The sequence below is a fragment of the Oryzias melastigma genome, linkage group LG24, assembly GCF_002922805.2.
Source record: "Oryzias melastigma strain HK-1 linkage group LG24, ASM292280v2, whole genome shotgun sequence".
NCBI lineage: Eukaryota > Metazoa > Chordata > Actinopteri > Beloniformes > Adrianichthyidae > Oryzias > Oryzias melastigma.
Window position 1 is genome coordinate 21,415,722 of NC_050535.1, and position 21,959 is coordinate 21,437,680.

The 21,959-nt window shown below is 39.4% G+C and overlaps 1 protein-coding gene and 1 long non-coding RNA gene across 4 annotated transcripts in view; one reads left to right on the forward strand and one right to left on the reverse strand.

The window, feature by feature from the left end:
• The window catches only part of ankrd6b (ankyrin repeat domain 6b), a 41,405-nt gene extending 20,159 nt beyond the window's left edge, over positions 1–21,246 (reverse strand). The window contains exons 1-2 of one of the 2 annotated variants that reach the window (XM_036210529.1): positions 20,910–21,246; positions 2,902–3,147 (exon numbers count right to left, since the gene is read on the reverse strand). In XM_036210529.1, the coding sequence (XP_036066422.1) occupies positions 2,902–3,027 (126 nt within the window). In that variant the 5' untranslated portion in view covers positions 3,028–3,147; positions 20,910–21,246. The remainder of the gene's footprint in view (positions 1–2,901; positions 3,148–20,909) is intronic. The other variant, XM_024291481.2, reaches the window with a different exon arrangement.
• LOC112158232 lies at positions 7,261–13,729 on the forward strand. Of its 2 annotated transcripts, none has more exons than XR_002921276.2 (2): positions 7,261–7,485; positions 13,273–13,729. It is a non-coding gene; the product is annotated as an uncharacterized LOC112158232 (long non-coding RNA). The 2 variants fall into 2 exon arrangements; XR_002921275.2 differs by having other exon boundaries at positions 7,262–7,485; positions 13,278–13,729.
• Positions 21,247–21,959: the final 713 nt, after the last annotated feature.

The following is a 21,959-nucleotide window of genomic DNA, read 5'->3' on the forward strand; positions in this document are numbered from 1 at the left end:
TCGCAGTATCGCGATATTATCGATATCGTGAACCATGTATCGCGTATCGTATCGTATCGTGAGGTACCCAGTGATTCCCAGCCCTATTCAATACCTTTCTTCCTGAATTGTAAATCTAAAGTTTGCATGAGTAAACAGAACATTTTTCAATAACTAAATACTATATTAAAAGCCTTAGAACACACGTGTCAAAGTCAAGGCCCAGGGGCCGGATCCGTCCCTCCGGGTAATTCTATCCGGCCCTCCAGATCATTTTATTTCATTGTTATCAATGGCCCGATGTGCTCATTTCTAACTTGTATAATTTTAACAAAATATATATTTTTATGGAGAGTAAAATATTGAAAGTTATTTAAGGTTTAAATTGATTTATTCTGGAATAATATTCCTGTCTTTTTATTATTCATAACCCTCCACCTAAGGTGTGTTTTGGATTTTGGCCCGTTGTGTGATTGAGTTTGACACCTCTGCCTTAGAACAATGGGAAGTGGAGTATTTGGATTTACCCCTTTGATTTTAGGAGAACTGGAGTGAGTGGGTGAGTGTGATGTCATCCATAGCAGGCTCCACCCACTTTGATTGAGGCATCTGATTGGTCATTTTATAACTTGAACTACAGAGAAAATATCCTTTAAAAAATGAAGATTATCAATAACATGTTAAGAAAACGTGTCAGAGCAAGAATGGTTATTCTGATGTGAACCACCTCCATGCCTGAAGACCAGAACCAGGAAGAAGAACCCTCCTAATCTGTTTGTTTGGGTCCACAAGTGAAACAAACTTCAACAAATTCTTTTATCCTCAAATATTTTCTTCCTCTCCTTCATCCATTAGCCAGAAGCCGTTCATCACGTCAGTCATTTCCAGATTCCTGTTGCAGAGCAGAGGAATGTTTATGGAACTCTGCCCCCCTTAATCCCAGATTAAGCTCTCATGATGGCTTCCTGCCAAAATGGCTAAAACAGCAGGTCAAACTACAATCATCAGTGTTCACTCTAATGCTGTTGTATTTCACATTTAAACAGCATGTGCTCATGTTCCCATGAGAAAACAGAGCTTCACCCTAATCCCCTGCAGGCTGGAAGCGGAGCTACACGGTTCCGACCCGCTTCAAACCTCGGGATCGCCAGAACTTCGATCTGAATGGATTCATTTCTTTAGATGTGCGACTGACAGCAGCTGAAAGCAGCAAATGCTTCATTCATGCTGATGAGTAACACATTTTTTAATAGATTCTAACGTAGCTCGAATGTTTTCTCAAATGAACATTAATGTGGTAAATGTGTCGACGTTATGATAAAGATGAAGTCCAGGAGCAGCGTCACATGGCCGGCTGGTGCTCCTCTATTTACCCACCCTGACTCGTTACTTCAGGTCCTTCACTCACCACTCCGACTCTGACAACCTGGTCTGAGCTGCATGCGACAAATGAATGAAAAAAAACAATTCCTTTAAAATGGCGGCTTGTCTGTTGGTTTTATCCCGATAGCAACCAATTTATGTTTTGGTCTCCTGGTGGTGCCAAAAAGGTCGATGTCATTTTTAAGAGAATCGGCAAATAGAACATTTTGAAATCCCATGGACACCACGCCCACATTCCTGAAATGTTTAAATATTGCACATTATATTATTTTGTGCAGCTTGAGAAAGGGATTGATGTATTAAATTTTCATAACATTCTGATACAAAGTATGCTACTCATACATCACTTGTACAGACTTGGTAAAGCCTTAGGAGGCAATTAGTTAGGAGGCAATAGATCCATAAGAGGAGTTTAAATTTGCAGCTGGTAGTAAACATATACATATATATATATATTAGAAAGCGCTATACAAGTATACGCCATTTACCATTTTTTTATGCTAATTTGAAGTCTAGATGCTAAAAGATGCTAAAGTAAGTTGCTAAAACAGAAAATTTTAGCAACTTACTTCAATTAAACAAAAACAAAACTGAGGTTATTGTCTTTGGGGCTAAAGAAAAAAGGTTGGACGTCACTACAGAGCTTCAATCTATTCAACTAAAAACTACCAACCAGGCCAGAAACTTGGGTGTAGTGATAGACACAGACCTACATTCTGATAAACACATTAAGGCAGTCACTAAATCAGCCTATTATCATCTCAAAAATATCTCAAGGATTAAAGATCTGATGTCTAAGCAGGACCTTGAGAAACTAGTGCATGCTTTCATCTTTAGTCGACTTGATTACTGTAACAGTGTTTTTACAGGACTACCAAAAAAATCCATCAGGAAACTGCAGCTTATTCAGAACTCTGCTGCTCGGGTTCTCACAAGGACCAAGAAAGTAGACCACATCAGTCCAGTTCTGAGGTCTTTACACTGGTTACCTGTCTGTCAGAGGATAGACTTTAAAGTTCTGTTACTGGTTTATAAAGCTTTGAATGGTTTAGCACCAAAATACATGACTGACCTCCTGACCCAGTATGTACCAGCCAGACCTCTCCGGTCATCAGGATCCGGTCTTTTATCAGTTCCTAGAGTCAGAACTAAACATGGAGAAGCTGCATTCAGCTTCTATGCTCCACAGATCTGGAATAGACTTCCAGAAAACCTTAGATCTGCTGAAACACTCAGTGTATTTAAATCCAGGTTAAAGACTCACCTGTTCTCAGCTGCATTTGATTAATATGTATTCAAAAGTTTACGTCCGCACTGTCTATCTATGCTTGTTTTAAATTAAAATCTTTTTACTTTCTTTTAATCTTATTTTAATGATCATATCTTAACTGTTTCTTTTGATTGTTTCTTTTAGTGTTTCATGTAAATAACTTTGAATTGTCTCTGTACATGAAATGTGTTATACAAATAACCTTCCCTTCAGAAACAGAAACACTTTTCTCTAACTTCTGTTTTCAGGTAAACCGAGCGTCTCCTCACCTTGGTGAGCGCTACCTTTGCTCCCTTGTTGATGAGCTGGACCACATTGTCGGCTTGGCCCTTGTGTGACGCTACGAGGAGGCGCTCGGAGAGTGCGAGGACCTCAGCCTCATCCTGCTGGCTCATGAAGCAGGGCGAGTGTCTCAGCGTTGCAGGGGAATGCCTCCGCCTCTGCCTCTCTCTACCTCATGGCTCTGCTGCGGGGGTCAAACGGGAGCTGGCGGGACGCCTCCTCGTCATCCTCATCTGATGGGAAGAAGCACAGAGAGAAAGTTAGGACTGTAGAACCTTCAGTGCTCCAGAACTTTGAGATCTCCTGGTTCTCGTCCAGAAACTGGCGTCACGTGAAGGAAAGTCTAAGTCCTAACAAACAAATCAGCTGAGGAAACAGAACCTCAGCTGAGATTCTGAACAGCAGTTATTCAACAAACCTCAACGTGTCTGGACTTTTACCCTCAAGAATCAACTGTGGACATGAAAGACGGAGAGAAAATCTTTTTTTTTTTTTGCCCCAGCAGGAGAACTGCGGTTCTGGAGTGACTGGAGGACATATATAAGCAGCAGCTTTTCATGTTTCCTCTGATTTCATAATGAGAGTAGACGAGCCAGCAGACACCTCTGTCTCTGCTCGCCGATGAAACTTTGATTTAACACGCTGACATTTAAGAGCACATCATTACTTTCATTGACAAAGTAAATCATATTTCCTTCATCACTCATCATTCTTTATCAGTGTAAAACTGCACAGGTGTGACCGCAAATGAATCCCGCCAGGTGAAGAAGGAACGCCAGAAGCTCACCGACATGACTGCATGTGGAGTAGGGCTGGAAATCACTGGGAACCTCATGATACAATGCGATACGCGGCTCCATGATATCGCGATACTGCGATAATATCATAACTAACATTATAGAGGAATTAGGAAAATATATCTATATTTATTTTTTACCTTGAAACCAATCAAAATGAATTATTTTGTGCAACAAATAATAGACTTTGACAAGCACTGACACCAAGCTAAGACAGTCAGTCTTGCAACGTGCGCCCTATCTACCTCTGAAAGAACGTCTCACCAAAGGATGACAAATATAACGTTTTATAGCCTCTTCAAACTAAAATGAAAGATTTATACTTGGTGAGAACCCATTGAGAATCCATCGCAGGACTAAATATCGGGATATATCTCAATATCGATATTTTGGCACACCCCTCATGTGGAGATGCAGCACATCCTGTCTGCAGCACACCAAGCATGTTTTTAAATTACATTTTAAAGGGTAACCAAACACTAAATCAACTTTTTGTATCTGTTGACTTCTATAAACGGGGCTTTAAAAGTGCTGTCTGTTGGTCGTTGCCAAATTTTTGATAAATTAAAATAAACTTGTTTAATTCTTGAAAATTAAATTAGTGCTGCCCCCTACAGGTTGAAACGAGGTATTACAGTTGAATTTCATGATTGGTCAAACCACTTAATACCACATAATTTAAGAAGTCTGACGTCATGATCTGCAGCTCCAGTAATGATAAAAGTCCTGTGACTGGATTTTACGCATTTCGGCTGTGGGCGGAGTCAACCTCCAACTTCCCTGTTCAGTTACCCTTTAAACTCATGTCTACAGTGAATTTATTCTGTCCCGCAGCAGGCCTGGACCGCAAGGACCAGACGGTGTTCACCATATGGCCTTTGTTAGTGCGCCCAAACACAACATGTGCACATACCTAGAACCCGCTGAAAATGAATGGGGCTCAAAAATATAGATGTCAAAATCCATAGCAAAACCACAACATGCGTGTCAGGGATATTCAAAATATGCTTTGAAGTTACTATGGGATGGACATAGGACCTACAGCTTGGCGGCCATTTTGAGATTTGGCATTTTCACATTTTGCCACAATATTGGAAAATAAATGTATTGATCAAACAATCTGTACATACACAAAGTTGGATCTCAGGCTATCAAATCTGAATTCCTCAAAGTGCTTTGAAAAAAAGTTGTTGATATGAGAAGTTGTAGATTTTTTCAACCAGAATATTTTGAAATGTTAATGTATGAATTCCTGGCTGAAGCTGAACATAATGATATGACATACGATGTAAATATCCTAGGAAACTGGGCGTGATTAACAAAAAGCTTCATTTGCCAAGGAAATCCAAAAAATTACTTGCAAGTTGTGGCTGTGGACCATACAACTCTATTCCTATATTGAGCTTTTTAGACACAGACGAACAGAAAGCAGAGGCTTATCAAGATGAAAAACAATCGCAGGGATGTTCCTGCATAAATGTAGCTACAAACATGTTCTCTGGTCATCCTTCAGGGACATGATCAGGTGGACCGGTCCAGAGGTTGTCACCTGTTGGTCATGCTGCTCCTCTGCTTCAAAAGCTTTCAGTGGATCCACAAGCTAACAGGATAAAAAGCATTCATTGGAAAACTCAATAAGCTCCTCGTTTTTCCTTCAGTTCCACAGCGACACACCTAAGAGCGCTTCGGCTCGATCATGAATCAATTTCCACGCTCCTTCAGTCACACATGCTTGTGAAACTCAGATTTCACAAGATAAAGACTTCTGGAGATCCCAGTACGAGTCTGCATGTCGGAATTTATTCCACTCTTAATCTAAATCAGTGGAAGACACAACCACCTTTTTTAATCTCTCATCTTGGAAGTATTACAAATATTTGCACAACTTTTATTGCAGTTATCAATCTGGAGTCATGGAGCGAGCAGGTCGTAAGGCGGTTGGAAGGCAGATGCTTGTGGCATGTCCCGGCACGAGCGGCGTGATGAATGCTGTTGGTGCTGTCAGAGCTCCCGCTCACGCACGCTCCCTTCGTCTGTAAACGACTGTTCAAGCGAAGCCACGACAGGGTCGTGCAGGATCACTCGGTCTGCAACCGTGCAAGCAGACGAAGAGGAGGGACTCTTCTTCTGCTGCTTCAAACGATGATAAAAACGGTCAAAACAAACTAATTGGGATAGGCTCCAGCAACCCAGTGACTCCAAAAGAGATTAAGCTGATTCAGAAACGGGATGGATGATGGAAGTAAAACCCCTTACTGAGCACTTTAAACACTTTTCTCAGACATAAACATCTTCACACTTTTCACTCTTCTTTAAACTCTCAAAGTTCAAACGTTTATAGAAAATAAATCCAATATTAGAAAATTAAAACTGTGATGAAGATTTATGTCACTCTGACAAGCAAAATATGTGGAGTCTCTGCAGGAGATTGGCAAGATGAACAGCCAATCAGGACGCAGAACTCATTGCACTGCAGAGAGAGAGAAAACAGTAAAACTGCAAAACTGCACTGAAAAAATCTGCAAAAACAGAGAAAGGTGAACTGCAATATAAGGAGGAAACAAATCTGAGAGTGTCTGTATCCTCTCAGTGCAGAAGACACCCAACAGCTTTGGTCGGGATAATACAGTGGAGTAGAACCCAAAGGCTTTCTGTCATTATTACTGTAGAAGCAGCATTATTTCTGCCCTGGGCATCATAGAGTTTGTGCATTTTGATCTCTCACGGGTTACAGCTTGGACAGTTCCTCAATGCCAGAGTTCTGTCACCAAAAAAACTGCAGACAAATCCTTTAAGGACCCACATTTTCTGCCCACTTTTAAACCATATGGAGCCCACTTGGCCTTGGTGGCTGGGACTTCAGTAAAAAAAAAAAAAAAACCTGATTTGGTAAATCACATTAAAGCAGGTAACCTGAGTCAAGACGGGATGTGAGGAATGCTGGAAACTCATCAGTGATTGTTGGTCTCTGATCCTCGGAGGAAGAGGCTTTTCCCATCCGATCCCGAGAGTCTAATCTGTGCTGACAGGAGTTCTGATAATGTGGATTTTCTGAGACACAGCGGCAGAAGAAGACACATTCATAAGACTGCAGGCCAACATGAAAGAAAAACAACCTCAGCTCTGCATACATAACCCCTATGAGCTGAACAACCCTCATTCATGGGATTTCACTCATGAAATAAAACTGTTTTGTCTCAGAAACCATCAGATCTGAATGAAAATGAAAACTGGAAAAACCTTCCATCAAGATCTAACAAGAAAAACTGGCTCGCCTTAAATTAATCCAACAACTTGCCAAAAATAAAAATGAGTTTCCCTGATAAATATCTTCAGAACACCTCAGGAGAAGTTCACAAACATCCCAAAGTCTCAGCTGCTGTAAACCACGTCAGCATTCTGGCCTCTAAACCATATAAATCTTTTTGTAGTTGCAGCAGACTGGTCACTATAAAGCTATTATGATATATCAGTAAAAATATGAGTTTTTAGGTTCAGATTATTTTCAGAACAATTCCAGTATGAACAGAAACACACAGCTGAGATCACTGCTCCGTTTCCATAGTAACAGGACTAGGGCTGCAGCGATTACTATTGAAATACTCAGCGATTAATTTAATAGTTGGTTACCGTATTTTCTGGACTATAAGCCGACACTTTTTTCCTTGGTTTTGAACCATACGGCTATTCTTTGGAATTTTCTTCCACCGTGGTCACATCAAGAAGCTCCGTGGAGTCTGGTGGAGATTTTCCAGCGTTCTCAGTCCTGCTACCGTAAGTATTGGATGAAACTCACACCAAAAATCCAGTGATGCTGATTTGACCACAGAAATGTGAACGGCGGCTCATTTGACTGCAGTCAATGTGAAGATACCATCTTCTCTTCTCCAGAACCTGAACTAGACACTAGGAACAGATGAGGGTTTAGTGCATGTGCAGCAGAGCTGTTGATGGAAAGAAGATCATTCATTCAAACAGAGTCTGTCCAAGACAGTTTGATTGATTTAAAAGGAGAAATACTCGGAAATGTAAAAACTAAATGATTTCTTATTACATTTGTTCTCTTTCAGAAGAAAAATGAAACACAGGCATGATAAAAACTCTAAAAACTGGATTTTTATTGGCTTGGGAGGATTTTACACCAAAACCGTTTTGTATCCCTAAACTTGCCCCCCCCTGATATTCTGTTTGCACCCCCAATAGGGGCTGGCTAGATCCGGCCCTGTTGTAAACATTGTTCTGCTTCTCCTGGAGGACGTTTCTGTTTGGCCACTAGGTGGTGATCACACTATAGCATTACATCTTATTCAAGAAGAAGAAAATATGAGCAAAATTGTGTTTTTGACTCCAAATTGTTTCTTTAATTAATAAAAGCTAGCGGACTTTAACTTTTGGTGCTAAATGGATCTCGTCTTAGCACCAAGAACCCCAGATCAGCTTGACAGAGAAGATTTTAAATTAAAAAAAAGACAAAATACGATTTCCTACAGTAAAAACGACGATTCTCCTCGTCGAATAACAAGGTGAAAACGGTGCACGTTCATGAATCATGTCCAGTCTCCATCTGTTTTCTTAGGAATTTGACTTTCACCTTTAATTTCTTATTGCTATTTCTATCATGTCCAGCTAATGTTTACATTAAATAAAAGCTTTTATCCCTCAACTTTTGTTTTTGGACGACAAAAACAGAAAACTAATGTTTGGAATCGACCCAAATGAGGCGGACAGTGAAAGGCCTCCCGGTTCTGGACTCAAAGAGTGCAGCAGCACCATGGAGATGCTTGAATGCGTCCCTCCTGCCAGCAGAAAGCTGAATGAGATCAGGCAAAAGGGGGGATTCTTTGCCTGACTGCATTCCAGATGATCCTGCAGCCGATCCCGCTCAGTCACACACAAAGCGGGCCGGCCTTCTCAGCCGCAGCCAGGCAACCCGGCTTTTGTACTCGAGCTCAGGAACTCAAAAGAAATGCCAAAGTCCTGCCTTTCAAACCGCTCAGTGAGGATGGAGAGCAGCAAACCCTCCCCCAACAGGCACTTCATGTGTGCAGCAAGCCTGCATCTCACCTGGCAACAGCAACATCCAGCCTGATGATGTGGGAAAAAGCTTCCAAAGATGTTTTTGTCAATCGACTGAAGCAACAACAGCTCCAGTCTTCTGCACGACAGGCAGCATCTTTAGAGTCTAGTGATGGGCCACAGTCAGGTCGGCCGCTCCTGTCTGACCTGCAGGAGAACTCTGATGATCTTTCCTGCAAACTTCTCTTCATCCAAGTTTTCTGGAAAGCTTTTGCAACGTGTGCAGATGTCGTACTATCAACTTCTGCTGAAAATGGGATAATTTTCTTTACATGATCGCGCCACAAACCACCGTCTCATTCCCTGTCAAAGGATTCAGGTAGTTTTAGACATTTTTCCCTTTGTGTAAAAGATTGACACAGAAGAGCAGTCGTGGTGTACCACAGGGCTCTGAGCTTGGTCTGAACCTATTTAGAGGCTTCCATTAAAAAAAACATTATTGGGCAGCACATCATGCATTTAGTCATCCTAATGATACCCAGCTATTCTCTATTAAACTCCAACTTAACGAGGATTCAAGAGCAATCTAAAGCTACATGATAATACACATTAAATTCAGAAAAAAAAACAGACTGATGATAATTTAGACCTGATCAAAAGATGATCTACAATAATTGCGTGATTTGATTTGATGTGCACCAATTAGGGAGTAGTGAGTGAATTACAGCAATGATTCAAATTTGATTCAAAAGAGGTAAGATTAACTTAAAATAAAATCCCAGCAACTGACCTGCTGAATATTATAGCTGTTATCACCCAAAGACAGTCAGCTGTTCTGAATCCCCCTTAAAAGAATAAATATATATACTGTATATATATAAATATATACACACATGTAGAGTGATTCCTGCTGGGTCGTCTGTCCTCCTGCTCCTGGTCGTGGACTGCACTTCTGCTTCATCTTGACTATGGACTTCATCATCACTCGTCCCTCAGCTTTATCTGAATGAACTCTTAGATTCGTAGTTCTAGAAGCTAATTTTTCTTTAACTGTTCTGGTATCGCCTGTCCGTCCTGGGATGGGATCTCTCCTTCATGTGGGAATCCCTAAGGTTTCTTCTTTTTTCCTGACTCAGGTTTTTTAGGAGTTTTTCCTTACCGGGAGGGAGGGTCTAAGGGCAGGGATAACCAGTTTATGTAGTCTGTTTAGTTTTTAACAATTGTTTATATTTTGAAGCCCAATGAGGCAAATTCCTTTGTGATTTTGGGCTATATAAATAAAATTGAATTGAATTGAATGTATATATTATATATAAATATATATATATATGTGTGTGTATATATATATAAATATATACACACGTATATATTATATATATAATATATAGATAATATATATATATATTTATTTTGTTTGAAAAGTGATTCAGATTGACATGAAACCAATGTAACTTTCCGTAGATTCGTTCCCCTCAGTCATTTAACGCGTGGAAGTGTCACATTAGCTGAACATGCGGCTGTGATAATGAACGCCGTCGCCCAGCTGGGGCAGCAGCTGAACACGGAGCCATGAGATAATTGGTCATGATGCGTGTCCCGCTCTCAGATGTTTGGGCTGCAGAGTTCAACCAGGCAAGTGAGAGCAATGACCAGAATCATGAAAACAGGACAAACAGAGTGGAAGAAACTGCTCGACATCCTAACTCAGAATATTTGTTTTATGCAGCGACAAAAATCTGCTTTGACCCGTTTCTGCACAAAATGTTGTCAACCTCAGACTACAACCACACCAACTATGGAGGACGCGAAGGCTCTCAGATGGTAATGAATATAATAATATTCATTAACAGCTGTGTGATGATCAGCCATGAATCATGAAATAAGCGCAAAAGGATTCTAATTCAGTAACTAGAAAAGTTGCATTACCTGCAATAATGTTAGTGTGAAATGTGAATACTTTTTGCTGAAAATAGTCGCTGAAGATGCAAAAGCTTTTAGCTGAAAGGTAAAGTAACCCAATTTACTTTAATTACTGAAGGGATTTCCTAAAAATGCAAAAGCTATTTGTAAAATGTTAAATTTGCTAAAAAACTGGAAACTTCATTAAAAAACTATGGAAGAGCACAGAAGTTGACCTAAATTTCTGAACCATTTGTAGTAAAATTGCTTTCAAATCCCTAATACATGCCAATTTTGCAAAAATATTTAGTGTATTGCTTAAATAATAGCTAAACTCCAAATTATCCCAAAAATGTTAGTAGATGTCAAATTAGCAAAAAAACGATAGCTCTTTGCTTAAATATTAGCTAAACTCAAGGATTGCCTAAAATTCCTCAGTTAACTTAATTAACCAAAAACGCTAGCATGTTGCTAAAATATTAGCTAAACTCCAAATTAGCATAAGAATCCTCAGTAGACGCCAAATTAGACCCCAAAAAAAGCTAGCTTGTTGTTTAAATACTAGCTAAAAAATTCCTCAGTAAACTAAATTAGTCAAAAACGTTAGCATGTTGCTAAATTAGAGGCCAAACTCTAAATTGGCCTAAAAAAAACCTCAGTTGATAACAAATTAGCTAAAAACGTGGGGCATATTTTGCTCAATATTTCAAAAAACTATAAATTTATGAGTAACAAAAAGCAGTACTGTTCTGAACGAGCTGAAGATTGTTGAAATCGCTAAAAGTGTGATTGAGTTTTTACATGCTGAAAAACGTACGGAAAGCAGCAGGAGAATCACTATAGTGTGAATACTTACTAAGCAATCACACAGGGGATTCCACTGTCTCTTCAAATAAAATATTTTTAAAAATCACAGCAAAAAAGTAGAAGGCCTCACAGTTTCATCATCTGAGAACTGCAGATGAGCTCTACTTGAAGGATTTTTCCCTATTTTCTCCCCTAAAAGTAACCATCACTCCCTTCTGCATAAGCTGCACATGTACGTTCATAACCACGGCAGCGTGTGACTCCATTCCAGGACGAGGCATTAAAAACCAAACAGTTATTACATTTGTGCACTGAGGCGCAGGCCGACTGCACTAAAATTAACCTCAGCGCTGCGAGCGACCACACTGCCGCACATCTCCTGTAATGTGGGTCAGATGTTCTCCCCGTCTGCTAAGGAGCCGCTCGTCCCACGCCGCTCACGACGGAGCGTCAACACTTCACCACAGTACCATGAGCTCCAAAAGTCCTGGAATGGAGAATAAAAAGTGAGCATCTGACTGGAGAAAACATCATTAAAGCCTCAGAGTGAACAGATGTTTTTAGGAGAAAAAGAAAAGATTTGAGATCGGAGAGAGACTGAAGACTGAACCTGATGAGAGAGTTTATGTGCACATTCTGGAACCAAACTACATTCAAAAAAATATTTAAAGGAAAAAAACATGACTAAAGTTTTCTCTCCTACTTTTGTAGCATTTTCTTTTTTTGGGACTTGGTTAAATTAAGGCCTTTTTAAGACCCACTCCATAAAAATGTGTGTTTTGGTGAATTTTTTTTAACATGTTCTTGTAGAATTTTACATACTGTTTGACCATAGTTATAGGCTGGGCAGGTTACACGCTCCCCGCTCTGCTCTATGCTGATGCATCCACAGACAAATAGATCCATGAACATCTTTGTTTTCCTCGTCTGAACTGGAATCTACATTTTCGTTGCACCACTAATGTGAGATTAGGGTGTGAGGGGCTGTAAGCTAGCAGGAAAGAGAGTAAACAGATGGGTAATGGGGAATGGGGGCGGGCTTACTCACCAGATATTATTCGTAATCTAAGTTTAAAACGGCTGATAAGAAAACTCTGATGACCCAGAATTCTAGCAGCTTTTAAACACGTCGGTGAGACGTGAAGAGAGTCTCTTGTGTGTAACAAGTGATCCATATGTGAATTTGAAAGATTTGTGAGTGTAATTAGTTACAAGCTGCTGTAATTTTAATCTATAAATTGTATTTTTTAAATTTTGTAATTTTTGTACTGATGCACAAAACTTATTATATGAGTTACAAATAAAAAATTACATACACATAAATTCAAAGTGATCAAATCGAGAATTTCACACACACAAATCGGAGTGAGTCTATTTTCTCTCCATATCTATGCCTTAAAATCAACACAGGTTATTTTATTTATCTAAAAAAAACTGCATTATAATAATTAAAAGACACTTTTAAACCAGACCAAAGATGATCATGCGGGGTCTCTATACAGATTTTCTGGATTAAGCTTCTAAACAGAAATGTAGAACCATAAATTGATGTTTGAAAGCTGAAAATAGAAAAACAAGATAAAACCCCGACTCTGAATTTCATCTTTTACTTTTCTGATCCAAAAACAGTTGAACTTCATGAAACCTGAGGTGTCTTTGTGACGTTAGCAGAGCATGACATGATCATCATAAAAATGTAATAGCAACTTGTAAATTCAGAGTCCTCACAGGCGGAGTCCACACTGACACAACCATCTGTGTTTTCCACAGCAGCCAGAGAGCCGAAACCAGATTAAAACAATACTTTGACCCGCTCACTAATCCCAGGATCTGTTTCAGCGCAGCAGCAGAAACGCAGAGACGCGAGCAGCCAAGAGCATCAGCTGCAGAGGTGGATCGTGGAGGGAAGCCGTGGAGTCCATCTACAGATCAACTGTGCAGAAACTGCTGAAAACAACTCGCCTCTACACCAACACAACGATCAGAGAAAGTCTCAACAATCTTATCAGAACTCTAAACAAATCTTTGTTCCTGTGGGAACCGTTCATTAAGGATCAGGGTGGAGATGTGAGCAGTCTGAAGAACGGCGTTCCCAGCTGTTGTTGGATAAGACTAAATCCTATCACAGTTGGATCCGAGAGGCTAGCTTCTGTTTTTCTGCAGAAACAGGACATGTTTGCAACGTCAGGGGAAAAGCGTTTTCCACCTGCATCCACACTGACGTGTTTTAGATGTTTAACCCCTGTGACCCACCAAAGTCTTTGCATTAAATCTGCAACCTTTAACACTAAAAGAACCATTTGGTCCAGTTTTTTACAGACCAGAACGCCACAAAGTCTCACTTTATCACTAAAAAATGCCCAATATTTATGCTTTTTTGTCAATGAATTTTATAAATGCAACATAAATATTACTATAATTAAATTACAACAGTGTTTACATGTTTATGTATAAGTAACACACACTTTTACTTTCAAAATAAAACTCACTCTGTGTCGAAAAGCTCTTCCTGCTGCAGCAGCTTCTGTTAAATTTAAAATGCAAGACAGTAAACATGATGTTTTTAATCATTGGGATTTTGTTTCGTTTTTTCCCGCTTTAATCTCAGATATAAACATTTTGGTAGAATTCATTTATTTAAAAAACTCAAAACATTTAGAATAAACTGAGGTTTTTATTGTCATTCTCTAAGATGTGAGGCACAAAACACAGAACTCTAAATCATTTAAACTGCATTTGTTCAAAATTTTAACCACTTAAGTTTCCAAAATAAAATAAAGCATTTGGAGACTTTTATTTGACCAACTATAAATTAAAAACAAATTCAAAGAACATTTCTACACAATTTCTGACATTAAATGAAACTTTTATTGTTTAGTTTTTTGACATATTATAAATCTAAGCAGAAATTACAAAACTTAAAAAAATAATCTATTATGTAATTAATCGTTAGCATTTTTCGTTAAAGCTGAAGAGCCACAGTAAAAGGATAGAAGAGCCACAGGTTGCAGACGGCTGCATTAAATTGATACGTAGACTTTTGTTTATGATGTAACGTATGTGTCATAGGTCTGACCTCTGGGATTCTAAAACAGGGTTATTGAATCTGAAACGCAGATTGTTGTTACACTGATGTCTGTTCAACAAATTGCTGATCTGTGCATTCTGAAGGCACACACATAATGGCAGCTTTGAAAACTATGGAGCTGAATTTGGGACAATATTATTTGAAAACCAAATAAAAGGAATTGAAAAAAATATTGTTGTTTGGTCCAAAAAAAATGTAAAATGTCAGAAACTTTTAGCTAAAATAAACTTAATTATTTTCAGCTTCAAATGTTCCAATTCTTAGGTTTCAAAACTCAAAATTTCACTTATTCTGTGACTGTTTTTCTGTAGGGTTAATAATGGAGCCATCAGATTTTCACGAAAGATTCCTTCATCCATAGATTTCTCACATTTTTAACGTTTTCGGTTCCCTTATGTAACAATAAGATGGTGCTTTAAATGAGCCAGAATGCCGGTTTGTACGCGATAAAACTCTGCTTTTTACACCCGTCTTAGGACAACTTCAGAATATGATAGTACAGACTAATCAGGCATTTTCTGATAGTAATTATCACGTTTCTCAGAGTCAGTGAATGCACCAGGACTGAAGTTACCACCATCATCGATTTTGATTGGTCCTCCGTGTTAGCCCCGCCCCAATGCGCCACAACGGGGTCAAAAGTTTTGAAACAGAAATTTTCAGATTTAAACATGACAAAAAAAAAGAATTGAAAGTGAAAAAAAAATTGAAAATGGAAAAAAAAAATATTTGGAATTGAAATTTTGAGTTTAGAAACCTACAAAAACAGAACATTTGAAGATGAAAATAATTAAGTTTATTTTAGAATTCCAAAAAGTTTCGGACATTTTATATTTTTTTGACTAAACACCAATATTTTTTTAGATTGTTTTATTTGGATTTCAAATAGTATTGGCCTCAATGTAGCTCCATAATAACAACTATATTTGTTCAAACCAGTTAAAGCCTTATGCTGAAAAGGATTCTGGGATTCTCAGGGTTGGTGGTTTAAGCGGGTTCTCTTCAGCTGCCATGCTTTAAGTCGACAGGTATGCTTTAGTGGTGCTTTTATTTTGAAGGGTTAAAGTGGAAGTCCTTCCTCCCTTTGATGTTTTTCTTATTATATTAATGTTGTAGAGTTGTAGAGGTCCGTGTGCTTCCCAGTGTGTTGGATATATGTGTGGGAAATTACGGTTTAGGTCAGAGCTCTGCAACCTGTGTCTCTTTGACCCTCTACAGTGGCTCTCTGGTTAAATAAATATAAAATATTTTTTTTAAGTAAGGGTTACTAAATTGGCATTTATTTAATTTATATTAGTTAAACTTATAAATCTATGGCTGAGGTTCACCTACAGGATAAACTATGTCCAGATTTTAACATCCTTCCTAACCAGAAGAGGCTTTGTTCACTCTACACCTCAGGTTTCAAATACTAAGATAAACTTTGTTAAAAAGCGTGATCCTTTATGGGTTTAAAGCACATTGGGATGATCCTGTTTGGCACAGGGTGTCTTTTATTTTGAAAGGAAATCATACAAGATTCTGTCAGAGGTCAAAAACAATTTCACATTTTGAGAAAAAGCTAGTTTTCCTTTATATTTCAGTTTTTTATCCCAAAAAAGAAACATAATTTATATTTACTATTAAAAAAAACTATATAATGAAGGAAGAACAATATTACATTTTCCTAAAGGGTAAGATCAGACTTTATGGCTCCTTTGAGGTTTGGATCAGGAGAAAACAAGCCCCAGAGGCTCTTTTACTGTTACAGGTTTCAGACCTCTGTTCTAGGTGGTTGTGTTCTGATCCACGGAGGTGGTCCTGGGCTGGATGTGACCTGCAAACTAACATGTGAAGAAGTGTTCTAATTCCTAAATAAGAAAGGTTATTTGAGGTCTCGGTATCAAAGTTTCCTTCGTCTGACCTGCGACCCACCACTGTCTGCTGTCCTTTAAAGATGGACGGTCCACTTCTGGCTCTCCTTCACAACAGCTGACAGGAGACAAACCAAAAGTGGACTCCAGCACAGTCAAATGTCACTCAATCAACACAAACTGAAGTCAAACAAAGCAGTCTTGTGTGTGTTTTTAATCAGGAACGCATTTAAGTTGGTCATGCTCCTGTGTCTGCTGTTAGGTAAAGTCTGTTTTCACCGATAATCTGCTTCAGGTGTAAACAGGTGTAATCGCTCACTGTAACGGCCGACCCATACAGTGAACCCTGGTCCAGCTGAAGCAGAACTTTCAGCTTCACTAGTCAGCTCACTAAAGTGTATCCGTTACAAAAGTGAGAGAAAAAACAAGTCACAAGCACAACTCATGAAAAGATACAAAAACGTCACGTCTGAATATTTGTATCAGCAGGTTTTAATCTTCGTGGGGCTTTTTTAAGATCCTTTTACCTGTGGAGTTCCTCATGTTTCTACTGGGCCCACTGTTTTACAACAAACAAAGAAACATTAACGATCATCAGAACTGGGCTGGGCAAATCCAGGACTCAAGGCCACTGTTCTTTTAGCTTCTAATCGGCTCCACACACCTGATCCAGGTGATCAGACCACCTGAGACATCTGGAACGAAGACATTTCAGGATTTGTCTCGGAATCCTTCAAGAAAAAAAATCTGAGCTCCAAAGCTGTAACCAAATCATTGTTTTTAACATAAACAATAAAAGCACATGCAGAGATTGCTTGGGTCTGAAAATGGTTCATCCTTTTTAGGAATAATTTGCATCGACAAAAAAAAAAAAAACTGCTACTCCTCCAGAAATCTTCCAGTTTGACAAAGAAAAGTCTTCATGGTGACATTTAAATCCCTCCAAGTTTTCAGCATTTCCTTGGTTACATTTTCCCAAAGTATCACTCACAGTAATCTGAAGGGCAAAATGTGAACAAGAAGAGTTTAGAGAACTTCAAATGTTTTGCAGAAAAAAGGACAATCATGTTTGAAGTGGTTTGAGTCTTAATCCCAGCCACGAAGGGCCCATGTCCTGATGTCTTTGAGGTGCCCTGCCCCACCCACAGAACTTCAATCAAGTGATTTCAACCAAGCTGAAAGGGGAGGACTTAATCCAGGACTACACTAGTCATTCTTCTGATCATGGAGGAGGCGTGGTCTGAAAGGAAGCAGCTGAACAGCAAGACTCCTCCCACAAGACCCGCCCAGTCTGCGGCAGAATCACCTGCCAGGTTCTCCTGTTGACTAAAATGTCAGTCTTTTCTCAGAGGCCTCTGATGTTGTATTTATTATACATAATTGTTTGAAGGTTTGTTTGTTTTTATTTGTCTGTTCTACCCATTGGTTTACCTGGGACAGGTGAGGTTTGCTGCTAAGAAGCTGACACATGAAGGAAGTCATTCAGAGCAGCAGGAAAAGAGTCAGCTCTCAGATTTCAATGTATCGATTTAACTGATCATTATATCTTTACTGATGTATAGAAAATAACCAATAAGTAAAGCTTTTCTGTGCTGGCCAACTGGGAACAGGAGAGACCTAGAGCAGGAGTGAGGTGGAACAGTAGTGATCTGATCTGGAGCAGGAGTGACTTGGAATAAGAGTGATGTGGAAAAAGAGTGATGTGGAACAGGAGTAACGTAGAGCAGGAATTATGTGGAGCAAGAGTGATGTGGAATAGGAGTGATATTGAGTAGGAGTGACGTGGAGCAGGAGTTTTGTGGAGGCTGCAGTGAACACTTAAACAACAGATAAGGGCACTAAGGGTGAAGTAGGTGAGACACAGGCACATCTGTGCATCTGTAAAAACTACAGGCATGAAGCCCAATGAGGCAAATTGAATTTGTGATATTGGGCTATACAAATAAAATTGAATTGAATTGAATTGAATTGAATCATTTGGATTTTTCTTTTTTTTCACCTCAATCCCCAAAATCCTGATGACTGTTCACGTAGCCTGCTGGAGCTGTAGAGGTGATAAGTGTTTACTCCTTGAGTGCAGCCTGACTGTTAGAAAAGAGGAAACTAGACAATCAGAGAGTGTTTTTATGTCCATTTTTAAACTAATTTATATAGATCTCAGTACAACTGTGTTTAAAGAGTGTTGTGTGTCTTTCCCCTTGTGGTCTGCTGGTCTGTTGGAGTTGTTGTGTTTGGCTTCACAGCAAATCTTTCTGAGCCTCGATTGATTTATTCTACACCTCCACTGCCAGCCGCCTCAGCATTGTTTGCTATAGTTGTGTCCAGTGTAAAAGTAACAAATGACATAAAACTAAATAGTTAAAGACCTTCAGGCTGGGAATCTTTCTGAACTTTTACATGTCAATAATCAATACTCTGAATTCACATCAGAATCCCGAACCGTACCTTTTTAAATTCAGACTTTAAGAAATGTGTCTTTCTTAATACTCAAACCAATAAACAAAGACATTTGAAAATGACAAAATGTTATCAATCCAGTGGATTAGAGCACACAGGTTTAATGAAGTTTATGCAGTAGCTGATCATTAAGTAAATGTGAGGCTCTCTGTGGATGAACGCCACTGACATCCATCCTTTACAAGCCCTCTGATGATGAGGATGATGATGATCTCACTCCACACTCAGCCTATCAGAACAGGCTACACGTTTATGTCTGTGAATCATTTTCCATTAGTTTCTGCAGAAGTTGGTTTAAAATTTCACCTAGTGGCCACTTGGTGAATGACCTGGCTCCACCCATTTCTGTTTTGAACTGGGAGAAAGTCAGAACAAACGCTGTTACTCATCAACTCTCCAACCCGGAGATGAAAGCTCTTCACCCCATGAGTGTAAAGACGAGCCGACAGGCGTCCACTCCACCCTCTGACACACTAATCTGACCACAGCCTCTAATGCAGCGTGACATTTCCAGCCTGTGACCTCCCCCCTCCCTTCACCATCAGCCCATTAGACCCCATCCTGAGGCCATTATACACCTGGTGACCTCTGACCTCGTCACCACTGTGCTGCACTAATCAGCTCCCCCTGGGAAGGGAGCAGATGGGCAGACGGAAGTGTCTGAGAGCGTTCATAATGTGGGATTATTTAATTTAGTGTAATCTGGTCCGTTAACTGGCCGGATATGTGATCTGTTCACATCCTGGTAAATGGAGGGACGTCTTCTCCGTCACTGAGATCTTCTGAAATGACTACAGACAGTCAGAAACCTGCATTGATCAGGGATGCAAAGCTCTCGAAGGTTCTTGAAGGTTCTCAGCCCTCATGTTAGTTAACCCTCAGCCCCGCTCTTGAAGGGGGAGGGGGTCTTTTTCGGGCTAAATTTCACCTTTTCATTTTGGTTGGAGCAAGGGCTGGGTTGATAAAATCGATGAATCGATTTAAGCTTAATAGATCAATAATTGATTCATAAAAATATAAATCGATTTAGCACATAAAGTTAAAGTCCGCTAGCTTGATGCTAACGTTTAATGGAATTTCCCATAGGAGTTGGTTGACATAAACATAAATTGCTGATTAAATGAACGTATTTATAAACTCACAGACGTGAATTTTCTAAACTCTTTTAAAGTAATAATTTTGAAAGTAACCATTTGTGGTCTAAACAGTTTTTTTCCTCATTCTTTCTTCTTCTTCTTCTGAACTGTAATGCTATAGTGTGATCTCCACCTAGTGGTCAAACTGAAACGTCCTCCAGGAGAAGCAGAACAATGTTTCCAATGTTAATGATCTGAATATTTTAGTTAGAACTTCTCCTTTAGAGAATCCATGTAACACTGGATGATATTAACAATCTCATTATTTCACTGATACATTTACAGTATGTGAACTGGATCAGATTAATATAAATATATTCTAAACATATAGTAGATCATTAATGTATTTCTAAACAAATGTGTATAAATGTGTAAACTCAAAAAATGAATTTAATTGAACAATCGAAAAAAATAGGAATTGAATCATCCAGACCTGGATTGATTGTGAATCAAATCGTTGTTGTATATTATTATCGATACCCAGCCCTAGTTGGAGCTGGATTTGGATCATGACAGTGGAAGATCCAGATTATTAGTCCTGATTTGGATTAAAACATTAAAAATAAATATTTATCAAATAAAGACTTAAGTGCTTCAAGAAAATAGTCTAACTTATAAAATGAATATAAAGAAGGAATAAGCAGAGAATGAGGGTTTGGGTCCAAGGGGTGGTTCTGTGCGTAATCGGGCTTTCCATCCACAAACGTGGTTTTGGTTCGGAGCAGCTGCGCAGTGCGCACGCGTCCTTCCAGGTCCGCTCGGTAAACAGAAGCAAAGAAACGTGACTGCGCAGCTGAAACGGGAGCGCCAAAGTCTCCCAAAACCCCCAGAGAGGAAGGTTCGGGGGCTGGGTCCGAAGCGTCGCTGAAATGTCCCGGAAAACTGCGACGAGCCGGAGGCAAAACAACCGAAAGTGAGCACCAGTACAGGAAAAGAACCGACCTTAACGGAGGGACGGGGTTCCGATCCGGGTCTGAAGGTCCAAACAAAGTCCAGAGGAGAGAGTTCCGTTCGGGAAGTGTCCGTGTCTGCGCCGCCTGCACCGCTGCCGCCGCGTTTACGCGTCCTCCTCCCGCTGCGTCCTCCTGCCACCTCCTCCCTCTGATTTCCATACGAGGAGCAGCGGACGAACCGCGACCTCCGCAGGACGCAGAGACCGCTCAGAACTGGAGCTCATCCTCAGTTTGAGGGGAAAGTTTTGATTTTCAAAGTACGAACAGAAAACCAAAGTTGTTTTGAAAAGAGAGAAACTCAAGCAAATACTAAAAGTTACAAAAGTTACATTATCTGAGATAATGCAGTGTGAAATTATGACTTTTTGCTGAAATGGTGACGCAATTTACTTTGCTGAATGGATTTGCTGAAAATGCAAAAACAATTTGCAAAATGTTAAATTTGCTTTAAAAAAAAAGTTGGAAATTTCGTTAGAGAACACTGAAAGAGAGCTTAAATTGACCAAAATTTCTGAAAAAAATTACTAAAATTGCCTAAAAATACCTAATACACACCAATGTGGCAAATATAAGTAGTGTGTTCCTGAGGTTCAGGTTTCTTTTAAATGTGTCTGGAAAGTGATGACTTTCTAACAAGTTTTTTTTTTTTTTAATGAAACCAATTAAAGATTTTAATAAAAAAGGTTTTAAAGGAAAAAAAACATATTTCAGGTTTGTTATCTGTTTGCCAGTATTTGCCATTGAAATATGTTGATGGTTTGGAAATCACATAACATACGGCGTGACAGACGTGCAGCATTACTATGCATTGAGTCTTCCTAAGTGATTAATGGAGGACGTCCAAATTAGTATGAAAAGAAAAGGGGACGCAATGTTTTGCAATCGACTTCAAAAACATTGACAACAAAATAATCTGATGGAGAGGAATCATCACAGGATAGGAGTCGCATTTTAATAGAGAGAAATCAGGCTGGGAACCGTGAAGTTTGTGCTAAATTGGATGCTAGCAACTCACGAGTAGCATGCTAGCTTGGTTCTT